General features: G+C 41.5%; 1 protein-coding gene and 3 non-coding genes across 5 annotated transcripts in view; 3 read left to right on the forward strand and 1 right to left on the reverse strand.

Annotated features, from left to right (window-relative positions):
- The first annotated feature begins 633 nt into the window (after positions 1–633).
- TRNAM-CAU (transfer RNA methionine (anticodon CAU)) lies at positions 634–705 on the forward strand. Its single transcript has one exon. It is a non-coding gene; the product is annotated as a tRNA-Met (tRNA).
- Positions 706–2,169: 1,464 nt separating this feature from the next.
- Positions 2,170–2,241, forward strand: TRNAQ-CUG (transfer RNA glutamine (anticodon CUG)). The gene has a single exon. It is a non-coding gene; the product is annotated as a tRNA-Gln (tRNA).
- A 1,050-nt stretch (positions 2,242–3,291) lies between these two features.
- On the forward strand, positions 3,292–3,363 carry TRNAQ-UUG (transfer RNA glutamine (anticodon UUG)). The gene has a single exon. It is a non-coding gene; the product is annotated as a tRNA-Gln (tRNA).
- Positions 3,364–5,547: 2,184 nt separating this feature from the next.
- Positions 5,548–12,444, reverse strand: part of NARF (nuclear prelamin A recognition factor) — a 29,989-nt gene continuing 23,092 nt past the window's right edge. For both annotated transcript variants that reach the window (XM_065415128.1, XM_065415129.1), the window contains 3 exons: positions 11,886–12,023; positions 11,356–11,513; positions 5,548–9,549 (listed from right to left, as the gene is read on the reverse strand). In XM_065415128.1, the coding sequence (XP_065271200.1) occupies positions 9,308–9,549; positions 11,356–11,513; positions 11,886–12,023 (538 nt within the window). In that variant the 3' untranslated portion in view covers positions 5,548–9,307. The remainder of the gene's footprint in view (positions 9,550–11,355; positions 11,514–11,885; positions 12,024–12,444) is intronic.

Below are 12,444 nucleotides of genomic sequence, written 5' to 3' on the forward strand. Positions count from 1 at the left end.
ATGCAGATAAACTCATCTAATAGACATGGTCATCCCATTTTGGCATTTCAGAGGGAGACATTAGAAGCTCCAACTTTACTGAGTAGAGGAATATTTGTATCCCAACCATTGCACAGGACATTTTGGGGGAGCAGGGCCGGCTTTAGGCCGATTCCCCCAATTCCCCCGAATCGGGCCCCGCGCCTAAGAGGGCCCCGCGCCCTAAGGAAAAGCGCCTAACTTAGGCTCCTTTTTAATTTTTTTCCTCACCTGGCGGTGGTCCGGGTCTTCGGCGGCACGTCGGCGGCGGGTCCTTCACTCACTCCGGGTCTTCGGCGGCATTTCGGCGGCAGGTCCGTCGGTGCCGCGGAGGACCCGAAGCGAGTGAAGGACCCGCCACTGAAGTGCCGCCGAAGACCCCGACCGCCACCGGGTATTCGAATCGGGCCCCACACTTCCTAAAGCTGGCCCTGCGGGGGAGCAAAATTGTTAGGGGAGGGCGGGTGGAAGCGTGCTGCTGAGATGGAAAAGTTCTTGAGTATCTATGCACAGCCATTTCAGCGATTGCTACCATCGCCAGCAACAGAGAAAAGAAATCGCACTAATTAGATATATGACATTCTAAGGGCTATCAGTGGCTGCTTAATGTCGTGGAGCAGAGTGGCGCAGCGGAAGCGTGCTGGGCCCATAACCCAGAGGTCGATGGATCGAAACCATCCTCTGCTATTTACCTTTTTTCTCCTTTAAAAATGTGTTGATTTATTGTAGTGACATTTTTCAATACTTATGTTAAAGCTAAAGTTATTTCACCTGAATGCTCCGTTGGGCAATAGTCTATCACTTAATTTACTCAAAAACTGTTTTGAGGGCATACACCTATCAGTTATTATTCATTTTTAATAATATTTTGTGATATTATTTATTGATTTAAGGGACAATAAAGTCATTGCTGTATAATACTCATATAGTGAAAATATATTTGTATCTACAACAGTACTTCATGGGCCATTACTTCAGATATAATAATAATAATAATAATAATAATTAATAATGCACAAAGAGCCTATGATTAATTATGATGAGTACTAATGGTAGTTCGTTGCACACAGAGGCTTTATGGATGATCTATTGTGTTAAGCATTGAAAAAACAGAATAAAAACCAACCAACAAAACAGATAGCCAGACTAATGTTTCAGTGTTACTGTTTAATCTTTTATTTTTCTCTTTATCATAGTAAACTGCGGCATAGGTTATTATTCACAACTATTCACTCTGATTCTACACGTTTACTGCCAATAATTTATTATGATTAATACTCGTTATTTGACTTACATTCTTTTATTTTAAAGTCTGATCCTGCAAGAGGCTGAAGTTAATGAGACTAGAGGGCAGCTGTGAGGCGTGGCTCTGGTAAGCTCTCATCTTGCCATTGGATCTGCTCTGAAACATGGATCCCAAAGGGCTGCATCTTGCAGGATTCCTCCCCCTCCCACATCTGGTTGAAGATTGGGTACCTTCATTAGGAATAATTCCAAAGAGATTGTGGGGTAAGTAATTCATTGTTCAGTTTGTGATTTTTCCAAAGTGTTTTTTTTTTTCTTACTGAAATTAGGTTACTAAAGAAAATCTACAATATCAACAGTATTAATAAAATGGGAGGGGGGGATGAGGGAAATCTTTAGAAGCCACTTAAAATACATAATACAACATGGAACTCGTAATGGATTGTAAAATGCTACAGGTAACATATAGCAAAACTGCTACTTGGCAAGCAAAACTGCACCATTAAATATGTCGAGCTAAACTGCACAGAAGGAAAAAAAATAAGCATAAATAATGTGGACTAAAATGCAACACGTAGGCAAAAATGTAAAACTCATAATTTAAAGCAAATCGTGCAAAATTGCAATATGTATAAGAAATTCCATCGAAAAGTAGGCAATCTGCTGAATTTTGAAAAAGAAAAAGGCATCAGTGTCAGCCCTAGGAAAGCAGTACAGAAATGCCATGTATTTCTAGGCTCTTTTTAAAAAGAATTTGTTTATTATTGAAGTAAATCTTGCTGGATTACTTCAGGACGTAGTTAATATGTAGAATTTTACATAGGGGAAAAATAGCACAAATATCTATGAAAAAACATATGCTATGATATTACCTCAATAGGATCAATTCTGAAGTTGTAGTCAGGTGGTTCCATGGTGTAATGGTTAGCACTCTGGACTCTGAATCCAGCGATCCGAGTTCAAATCTCGGTGGAACCTAGACTTTTCCCCCCAGGTTTTATTGTATGACTTAGTTTCTGTACTAAATATTGCCAAGTAAGTATGCTCTTATATTAAGTATATAAATATTATTTCAATGGAACCTAAAAGTCTTCATATTTTATTTATTATATTTTCTTTACTGCCAAGTAAATATAAAAACTGTGGATTTAATTGGAAAATATATTTAAAACGACAAAAAAGGCACGTTATAGCACATTATACATTGAATATTATACATGTATTGGATGTCACTGGAAAATGGAAAGGAAATTTTATTTAAAGGAGAAAACAAACTGCAGGCTGTTTATAGCTATATCTATATCTATTTTCTTGTGATTCTTGTTATTACCTTCAAATATAAGCTAAAGCTAGTAATTGCTTGTAGTGTGAGGTCATTATAACGTTGCTAGAAGAATTCTGTAGTGTGTATGAGTTATGGGGCGAGAATCATTTGCTCCTTCTATAGTGAAATGCAAGTAACCCTAACTATAGCAAAAGTCAGTATTTATTATCTAACTTTAACTGTGTTGGGCCTATCTGTGAATTTATCTTTTGTTATTCACATTTTAGCTTTAAAATGTTATCTAGGACTATAATATTCTATAATAAAAGCACCCAATGAAACAGCCCCACAAATCTGATTGAAAGCATCAGAAGCGGGTTGGCTTGCGTCGTGCCTGCTTCTTGTATGCGAGTTCAGTTCGAAATGCTGCGTCAGCAATGCAGCGGGCACATTGTTTTGCATGCACAGCACTAGTTTGTGTGTATCAAAACAGGAGACAGCTTTGCCTTTTTTTTTAACAATCAAAGCTGCAGTCTGAGGCACGTTCCTTGCCACTTTAATGTGTGAGAGAGACTGATCAGTGCAATCAACATATTGTACAGGTGAGGAGGAGTGAGATTTAGCGAAGAATAAAGTCTATACTTAGATAAATTTTCTCGCAAAGAACCTCTGTTTTAATGAATGGGAGCAAAACGTGACACAGATTTGCAGAATGAGCCAATAATTGTTATTAGCCAGTAGAACAGAGACTGCTGCCACCATCTGGTTCTATGGTGTAATGGTTAGCACTCTGGACTTTGAATCCAGCGATCCGAGTTCAAATCTCGGTAGAACCTTATTTGTTCGCGGTATTTTTGCCAGTTTTCTTTTTTAAAAAAATAATTACAGATATTGGCACAGCAGGTAAGTGCTTATTTCCGAAGTTGGAAGACATTACATAACAAAATAAAAGGGGCTGAATAAATAAATACTTCTGTTGGTAGTGACTTTTTTGCAAGACAATCTCTTTTAAACAAGATTGTTCATATATGCACTGCACTATCACATTATTCTTCACGTTCTGATACCAAATAGGGTAATATTTGTGCTTTATAAAAACTTTAAATAAACACTGCACCGTGTTCTTATGGTTCCTATACAAATTATTTTGCTGTTTCATTTCACCTAATACATTTTCAGCCCTTAAATTTTAAACAGGTTTTGTTTAAATCTGGTATAGTGTGATGCCTAATTATATAAAAACCTTTTATTCAAAAGCTGAATTTTAGTTTTTTAAGAGCGGTTTAGTCAAATTTTATACTGCATTCTAAATGTGTCCTTTAAAAGTCACTATTATTGTTGCCTGGACACTGGTGGGGTTAGGCCTCTCTACACAGATTTGCACGAGTTAATTACACTGTGAGCACACACAGTTCAGTTTAACGTATTGCAGTTTAAAGCTGCTGTTAACTGACTTAAACTAAACCAAGATAAGAGTATCCAGACCAGGGCCAGCGCAACCCATTAGGCGCCTAGGGCACTACAATTTGGGGGGCAGCGATCACGGCGGTATTTCGGCGGCGGGACTGTCCGCCACCTCTGTGGGGGGCAGCATTTCGGAGTGGGACCTTCCGCGGCCTAGGGCGGCAGAAAAGCTGGCGGCGCTCCTGATCCAGACCAGCTTTTGCTTTGGTTTAAAAACCACCTATTAAAAAGCTGCATCTCTGCATGGAGACCACTCCCTAGAGTCATTGGCGCCACATAATCTGAGATCCCCTCACCTGCTCTCTATTTCCAGCCAGTTTATGCTGGGGCGACCTGAGAGTTCCATAGTGCATAGATGCAGAGCCCTCCGTTCTGCAGGCAGTTCCCTTCCTTTCCCTTACATTGCCCAGGTAACCCCACCAACTGTTTTAAAAGATGCAAAGAGTATTTAACTGCCCAAAGAGTCAGATGGGTACCTAGTGGGATTTTCAAAAACACCTAACTGATAACAATGGATGTTAGGCACCTAGGTGGTTTTGAAAATCCCAGTAAGCCCCTATCTGAATTTTTAGGTGACTAAATAACTTTAAAAATCTGGCCCTTTGTCGCATCTCCCACACCAGGATGAATTTCACACTGTAGGTTCCGAGAACAATTTTGTAAAGAAACCGCCCTTGGAGGTGCTGTTTACAGACTCAGGAAAACAAAGCAGAAAGTTACATTTGTCTCATGTTTGGGAAGTCCTTCCCAATCTTGATGGCTACAAACTTATTTTGAAAATTAAATCTTGGCTTCTGGAGCACAATTCTGCTCCCAGGAGATGGATTATACAGCAAATTCCTTAGTTGCAGAATCAGAGTACAAGTCTTTGCATTCAAGTGCTTTAAATGAACTGACTACAGTGTAGGTACTTGATGCTACAGTATAATCAGTTACTTACCAGTTTGTTCCCCATAATGGTTTTCAAAGTTAGGAACCCCACAGGAGCCATCTGGCTGGCTTACATAGTCACACAGTACTATTGTAAGTGAGGGTAACTGAACATTTCCTACAATTAGCTGAAAGGTTTTTGCTTGCATACTTTGACTGGGAAGAGTTGGTAGTGTTTTAGTCCAGATGTCTTATCAACAGTGGATTAAAGTATTGTTATTGCCGTGTGTCTAAAGGCAACTCTAAATGAGGAACATTTATTTTCCTTTCGGCAGTTTAATGACTGTGCAATAAGCTTAAAGAAAAGTGGCGCTGGTATCTCATTCGCCAGACTGATCGGGACCAACAACCTTGGACAATCAGCACACTCAGCCCTGGGGAGGGGCTGGCAGGATAGTGAGATATGGGCTCACTCAGACTCTGGTCTCTGAAAGGGACATGGAAGGACAGTCTCCTCCCCTCACATTAGGTTAATGACCATCTCAAAACATTTTAAAAACAAACATTTGTAGGAAGTACATTGTGTAGGGCTGCTAAGCTTTCAGAGAGATGTGTGTCTGTGTCGAGGCAATATGCACCTTGGAATAAGATGAGGCCCATGTATGTAACTAAACAAAATCACAAAATTAGATTCAAAGATATTTATTAGGGCAATTCAAGTTCATGCTCCTTTTGAAATACAAAGCACCAGAGTTTAGATAACTGAACATTATCCAAATATCATCCAGTTGAAGCTGCTGAGCTGTGTACAGACATGTATTTATTAGCTATCATAGTCCCAGATCGTATTCACTTGAAGTATTGTGAACAAACAAAAATACATTGGCGCAATGGCTGCTAAGAGGCAAACTCTCTTATCTCTGAGGTCTTGGCAAGATGTCTTTACAACACTTACCCTTCCCATTAGAGACCTCAGACGAATACTATAATACAACTCCTCTCACTACCAGTACATTAAATGTCTGGGATATTTTATGGCATTAAAGACAACCTCCAAATACAGTTTAGCATTTTCATTTTGCCAAAGATTTTTAAACACAGATTTAGTTTTCCTTAAAAAAAAAAAAAAAAAAATCCACAGCAAAACCCCACATTGTTTTGTACTCAGCGATGAATTGTCCCAGCACAACATTCAACTGAGAAGTAAAGCACTATGGCTGTGACTACACTAGGAACGTTACACATTGGTGATTCAGGGTGCTGTCAACAAAGGTAAATAAACTGCTGCTGCAAAACAGTTTAATTGCAAGTGTAGACAGGACTACATTATGTTCAGCACAGTTTCAGAAGCTAGCTAGCTGCACCCATTGTCAACACGGCGTAACTTTCCTAATGTAGACGTAAAGGCTAGAATCTGATCTTAGATACCTGATGAGCATTCCCAACATACCTAAAATCATAAGGGTTTCCAGTTTTAAGCTGAAACCTCAATGAAGCAAAAAATTTAGAGATTCTCTGAAAAACACTGAAAAATTATGATTTTTGCAATGTTAAACTTTGCGGAGGAGGTTCCTGAATGTTTCACAAACTGACAGTTAATGGAAAACTTTTTTTTTTTTTTAAATGATAAAATCAGATTTTTTATTCCAAAAATAGTCTCAATTTTTCTAAAAATTAAACACTGAAAAGAAATCAGAAAACTCCCACAATCCCTAATTATAGAACACCTAATGATACTATATGTAGCCACTACAGCTATTTGTTGGATGAGCATTCAAATTGCACTCTTTTTTTAAAGAGATGTTGTGGCATGTAATAGTTCTAAGAGATTGTTACACCGCTACTTTTTAAGTGCAGAGCATTTCAAATTGAGAAGCTGAAAGAAAGTGAATTCTTAATCTGATGATCTTCTTAATTTCCCTTTATATAATGGGAAAGAACAACTAGTATTTTACAGCCAGCCTTGTCTCATCTGATACTGTTCTTGTGGAAACTCAAGTATGGAAAGAGAATCTATTGAATGAAACAGGCATGTGTGTGCAAGCAAAATGGCAGAGAGGGTTTTTGTTCAGTGATGGGCAGCTGCCAATGAGATGAAGCTGTTCTTACTCTCTAGATTTACTTAAAGATTCCCACAGGAAGATAGTTCTTTCACAGCATAGTGAAGAACTAAATTTTAATCAAAAATTTAAACTGAGAACCAGTTTTTCACATTGTCAAGTATATCCACATTTTCCTTTACAAAAATAAACAAACTGTACACAGAACTGAAGCTATATATATAAATTAACATATCAACCAGTTTTAAGCCATATATATACATATAAAAATATATGTATATACTAACTTAGAACAATAAAACTTAATTACAATGTAATTCCATTGAAGGGTTCTGGGGATATCAGAATAGATCAAGAAATTAAAACTGAAGGGGTCATGTTGCTTTCAAGTACTGAAGATGTTCACAAGCTTCATGTAATCCACAGATCATTCTTTAACAGACAATTTTAAATTTTTTTTGGATGTGTAGGTTTTCCAGGATCTCCCTGCTGCTCCAAACTCTTTTCCTAGCACAGAGGTAGATTTCTCTAGATGTTCAGTTATTGCGTCAAATGTAACATTTTATTAAAAAAAACAAACAAACCTGAAGGTTTACTCTGCATGCAGGTAGCCATACAAGTCAGATCCACATGCCTTTTGCATTGAAATAAAGTATTATTAAAGTAAAGGAAGCTTAGATGAAACCTGCAACCACATCAACAAGTTCATTTTAAATCAGTTGTCCCTTCCAGCAAGTCCACATATTTCAGCACCCTTTTTTTCCCCTCCTCGTTTTGAGCCTACTCCTATTTAAGTCAAAAACTCGCATTTGCCTCCAACAGGAATATGATCGACTCTGCTGTTAGTTTATTTTTATTAAAAAAGAAGAAGACTGGAAGCATTGAATGCCTCACTTCCCACATTCCAAGGGTAGATCCTGATTTCAAATATACTTAATCGAGATCTTGTATTATTAGCTTTGTGCACACACAAGTACAGTAACTGATATTAAGAAATCCACAAGATTTGCATTCATGCATTTCCTGAGATCATGACAAACCCCATTCATATTTTCTCAATAAAATGTGAAAGCTGAAATCATTCCAGTTTTGAGAGAGCCACTAATCAAAACAAGCATGAGGCTGCTATGAAATCTGGTGGAAGCCTTGTAATGGCTGGAATTTCACATCACATCCTTAAACATCCCTCCCTGAACTGCGAGGCTGTAGAGAAGGTTACATCCATCAAGCACCGTTTTTTAAGCTTGTTAAATTAAGCAGCCATGTAATGTACGTAAAAATGCCCCCAAACTAGCACTATCCGTTTACATTATATTCTTATCAGCTCAAGAATGTTCCAAAATTAAGTTTTTAGTTAGAGGCACTCAACAAATTTATCTGGTCTCTGGATTCAGTCTGACACTGTGTATGCTCAGGACTAGCCAGAAATGGAGTAGCAGAGGTATTGTAAATCAGGACTGAGGTCTAGCATAGAACCGATGTAGGGTGAAGATTGCAGGGCACATGGCGACATCATGCCTGTCTTCAGATGGGGTCACCATATCTCGCGTTCATAAACAAGTCAGACAAAAGAAAATAAAAGTTACAGAAAAGATTAATTCACGATGAAAGTTTCTGAAGAGAGAGATTAACACGGTTTAACTATTTGTACAAACCAGCCTGTTAGCAAAAATCCTTAATGAAAGGACTGTATTACAACCATTTAGTATTATTAAAGACATTCCATTTATATCAGAATGTTCTCCCTTGTGGTTAGTGTGTCTGTAGGAAGCTTGTTGCCAATGTTTTGGTAAGTGAATAAACCTTTTTTTTGTGTAGGGGTAGAAGGAGTCAATTAAATCTTTCAATTACATTTTTCATCGGTTGCTTTGTGTAAAATCCTCATTTTTTGGTTAACAAGGCAAAAAGAGTTCTAAATTATGGTACACTTAACACAACAATTCTAACCAGGGTGGCTGTTCTTGCCTGGTGAAAGGAATCACATACATAAGGATTACAATAGCTCCTGGTTGAGGGTGCCAGTTCTGTAAAAGTGGTGAGAATCCTCAACCTGCATTAACTTCACTCCGAGTCGAGGGCATTGTACACCTAGAAGAAGGTGCTCACCATACCTTGCAAGATCAGACCTTAACTAAACAAGGAAGTCCCAAATATGCAGGAGGTCAAGCACAATAAGAGTCTAACAGACCCTGTAGGGAACCAAGGCATTCAAAATAAAAAATTGAGCAATGGTTCTTTGCTTAAGTAAGTAATATTCCGCAATTCAGAAAGTGTACTGGTCGTACACTTGGCTAGTGCATAGCATCCTCAATTGCATAGAATGTTTCCAGTGCTGAGTTCATAACTAACCTATGCAAGTTTTTTCATCTTTTGTAAGCCTGATTTGTCACCACTTGATATCCATGCTGCTTGCTGTTTGATTTACTGCACAGTATTTGGTGTGCAGAGTTTCCTGGACCTTCTTGGAGTCCATCCCTTCCAGCCAGTCCTGGTACAGCTTTTGCACATACATGCTGGTTTCTGGAAGCCTGACAGGAATTGCAGCATACACTTCCTCCATCTGGCTGAGCAATACTTTATCAGGTTTTCCATCTTCAGTCTGGGCTTGGCCTTTTCCATTTAAACACCCTAAAAATAGAACACCACAGCCATGAGACGGGATTAGTTTGTTTGGGAGAAGAACCAGTGATGAACTACCAAAATCCTAAGAACCGGTTCCTTACCGGGTCCTCGGCGGCACTTCGGTGGCAGGGGGGTCTTCACTCACTCCGGGTTTTCGGCGGCAGGTCCTTCACCCGGAGTGAGTGAAGGACCCGCCGCCGAAGTGCCGCCAAAGACCCGGTAGGGAACCGCGCGGTGAGTACAAGCCCCACGTGCCTGTCTCCCCCCCGCCACCCACCCATCCAACCCCAACCCACGTCCTGCCTCCGACTTCCCCCCTCAGAACCCGCACCCCATCAGCCCCCCCTTTTCCCCTGACCACCCCCTCCCAAGATGCCTCACCCTAACTGCCCCCCAGGACCCCACCCCCTACCCAACTCGCCCCGCTCCCTGTCCCCTGACTGCCCTGACCCCCCATCCACCACCACCCCAAAAGACCCCTGGGACTCCCACACCTACCCAACCCCCCCGTTCCCCATCCCCTGACCGCTCCCCAGAACCTCCGCCCCCTCCAACTGCTCCCTACCCCTTATCCAGCCCCGGCCTGGCCCCCTTACCATGCTGCTGTGTAAGGATGCCGCGCAGCCGCTGGAGCTTGCAGCCCCACCCCCTTACCCAGAGAGGTGAAAGTAAGCTGGTACGCCCCCGTACGGCATACCGGCAAGAGCCGGTGTGCTGTACTGGGATGGCCCGGCTTCCCCAGGGGGGCAATTTAAAGGGCCTGGGGCTCCCAGCAGGGGCTGGAGCCCCAGGCCCTTTAAATTGCCACCAGAGCCCTACTGCTGGAGCTCTGGGGGCTATTTGAAAAGTCCGTTGCTCCCCCTGCTTCTACCGCCCCGGCCCTTTAAATAGCTGCCAGAGCTCTGGGGTAGCGGGGGGCTCCAGCTGCCTCTGCCACCCTGGTCCTTTAAATAGCTGCTGGAGCCCCGCCGCTTCCCCCAGGGCTCCAGCGGCTATTTAAAGGGCCGGAGCGGTAGAAGCAGGGGAGCCCCGGGCCCTTTAAATAACCCCCAGAGTCCTAGGGTAGCGGGGGGGGGGGGGGCCTCCAGGGGCTATTTAAAGGGCCAGGGTTCCAGCTGCCTCTGTCGCCCCAGTCCTTTAAATAGCCACGGGAGCCCCGCCGCTTCCCCAAGGCTCCGGCGGCTATTTAAAGGACTGGGGGCGGGTGGGCAAACTCTGGTCTGCGGGCCACATCCGGCCCGCGGGACTGTCCTGTCTGGCCCGCCTGAGCTCCCAGCTGGGGAGGCTCCTCCGGCCTCTCCCCCGCTTCCCCCCCCCCCCCTCGCAGAGCCGCTGGAGCCCCATTGATGCTGCTAAAAGTCACTGTTCACCTTTAAAAATGATTCTATCGTCAGCAAGTGTCCAAATGTTGATGGGAGTTCCAAAGCAACAATCTCTTTTCCTCCTCCCCTCCCTTCTTCGCCAGCTAGGTCCCACATTCTTCTCTTGCCCTCAACTCTGTATTTCAGAGGCCTTCCATTGAAACTCAGTATGGTCACAAAAGGGCAGACAACCCCTCAGCACTCTGGGCTAGCTGCTTACAGGTCACCCAGCAGAAAATAAATACTGTCCCTCTCATTTTGGACAACCTAATAAATGGAATGGACTCTCAGAAAGCCTAAACAGGTGTGTTTTATTTTGGACCATTCAGATTTGATGGTGGAGTGGCAAACATCTTACTATCGTTAAAATAAGGATCAGCTCATTTTGGAACCTTCCCATGATACTCAAAGAAACAGAAAAAAGTCACCATGGATCCAGTATCATTCTTACCTCCAGGGCAGGCAAGAACCTCCACAAAATGATACAAGAACTTTCCCTTTTTCAGCTTCAGGACCACGTTCTGGATGTTCCTAAAGCCATACGCGGCTGCGAAGCGCAACACTGTCTCACCGTCCTTTTCCAGGGTGACCTCCTGGAAGTCCTTGTTTCTGTAAAGAGAGACAGAGAAAATTCTAAACCCTCAGATCCCTTGGGGATTACTAACAGGATGATACAAGCATTTCAGTACATGCCCACAGAGCTCACATGATAGAAGGCAAAAGGGATAACCTGAGGATGAATGGGCAGGACTTCTAGTTCCTAAGTGTTGTGGGTTAAATAAAAATTTGGGTGGAGATTGAGGAACAAATATCTATTCCATCTTCAAAGGAGAAGCATTATTAATAAAACAAGAGTTAGTAACAGTGATTTTCCAGTGGTGAATTTACAGGTAGCTTATGTAAGGACAATGCAAACAAGTTACTGCACTGAGGTTCATGTTATCCCATCCTATTAATACAGAGATCCAAAATCCAACTTACTTTAGTGTTTTGTAGGTGATTTCCTTGACATCCATATCAAACAGCTCCTTGGCAGCATGTTTAAAGATGTGCTCCAGGTACCCATCAGATCTCCTCCCATCATGCCGTACTACGTCCTCCTCCTTTATTTCACCAAACCTTAGAAAATGGACAAAAAGGAGGGAGAAAGAAGCTCAGAGTCTGATCATTTCACTTGAAGAAAATGAGATTTGTTTTTCTTTCCCATAACATTTTTTGTCAGGGGAAAAACACATTTGTTCCTAGAAATGAACTTGTCCAATTTGTGTTTTGAGACAATGGTAAAATGAAAATGGCAAAAGAGAAAAAATAAAATTGTAGCTTCAAAAACTTCAGGCAACTGAAGTTTAACAAAATATATTCATACATAATAGAATGAAATGGCTTGGAAACAGCCATCAAGGCCAGCTGGTTAAGAGGCATTTTAAAAACCACACTCAAAGTCACATGGAAACTGAGTCATATCAGCATTCAGGCAATTTGAAAACACTTGTTTTAACTGTGAAAACCCCCAGCCAAAACAAAATGAATGTGAAAGAAT

The sequence above is a fragment of the Emys orbicularis genome, chromosome 13 (genome assembly GCF_028017835.1).
Source record: "Emys orbicularis isolate rEmyOrb1 chromosome 13, rEmyOrb1.hap1, whole genome shotgun sequence".
NCBI classification, from domain to species: domain Eukaryota; kingdom Metazoa; phylum Chordata; order Testudines; family Emydidae; genus Emys; species Emys orbicularis.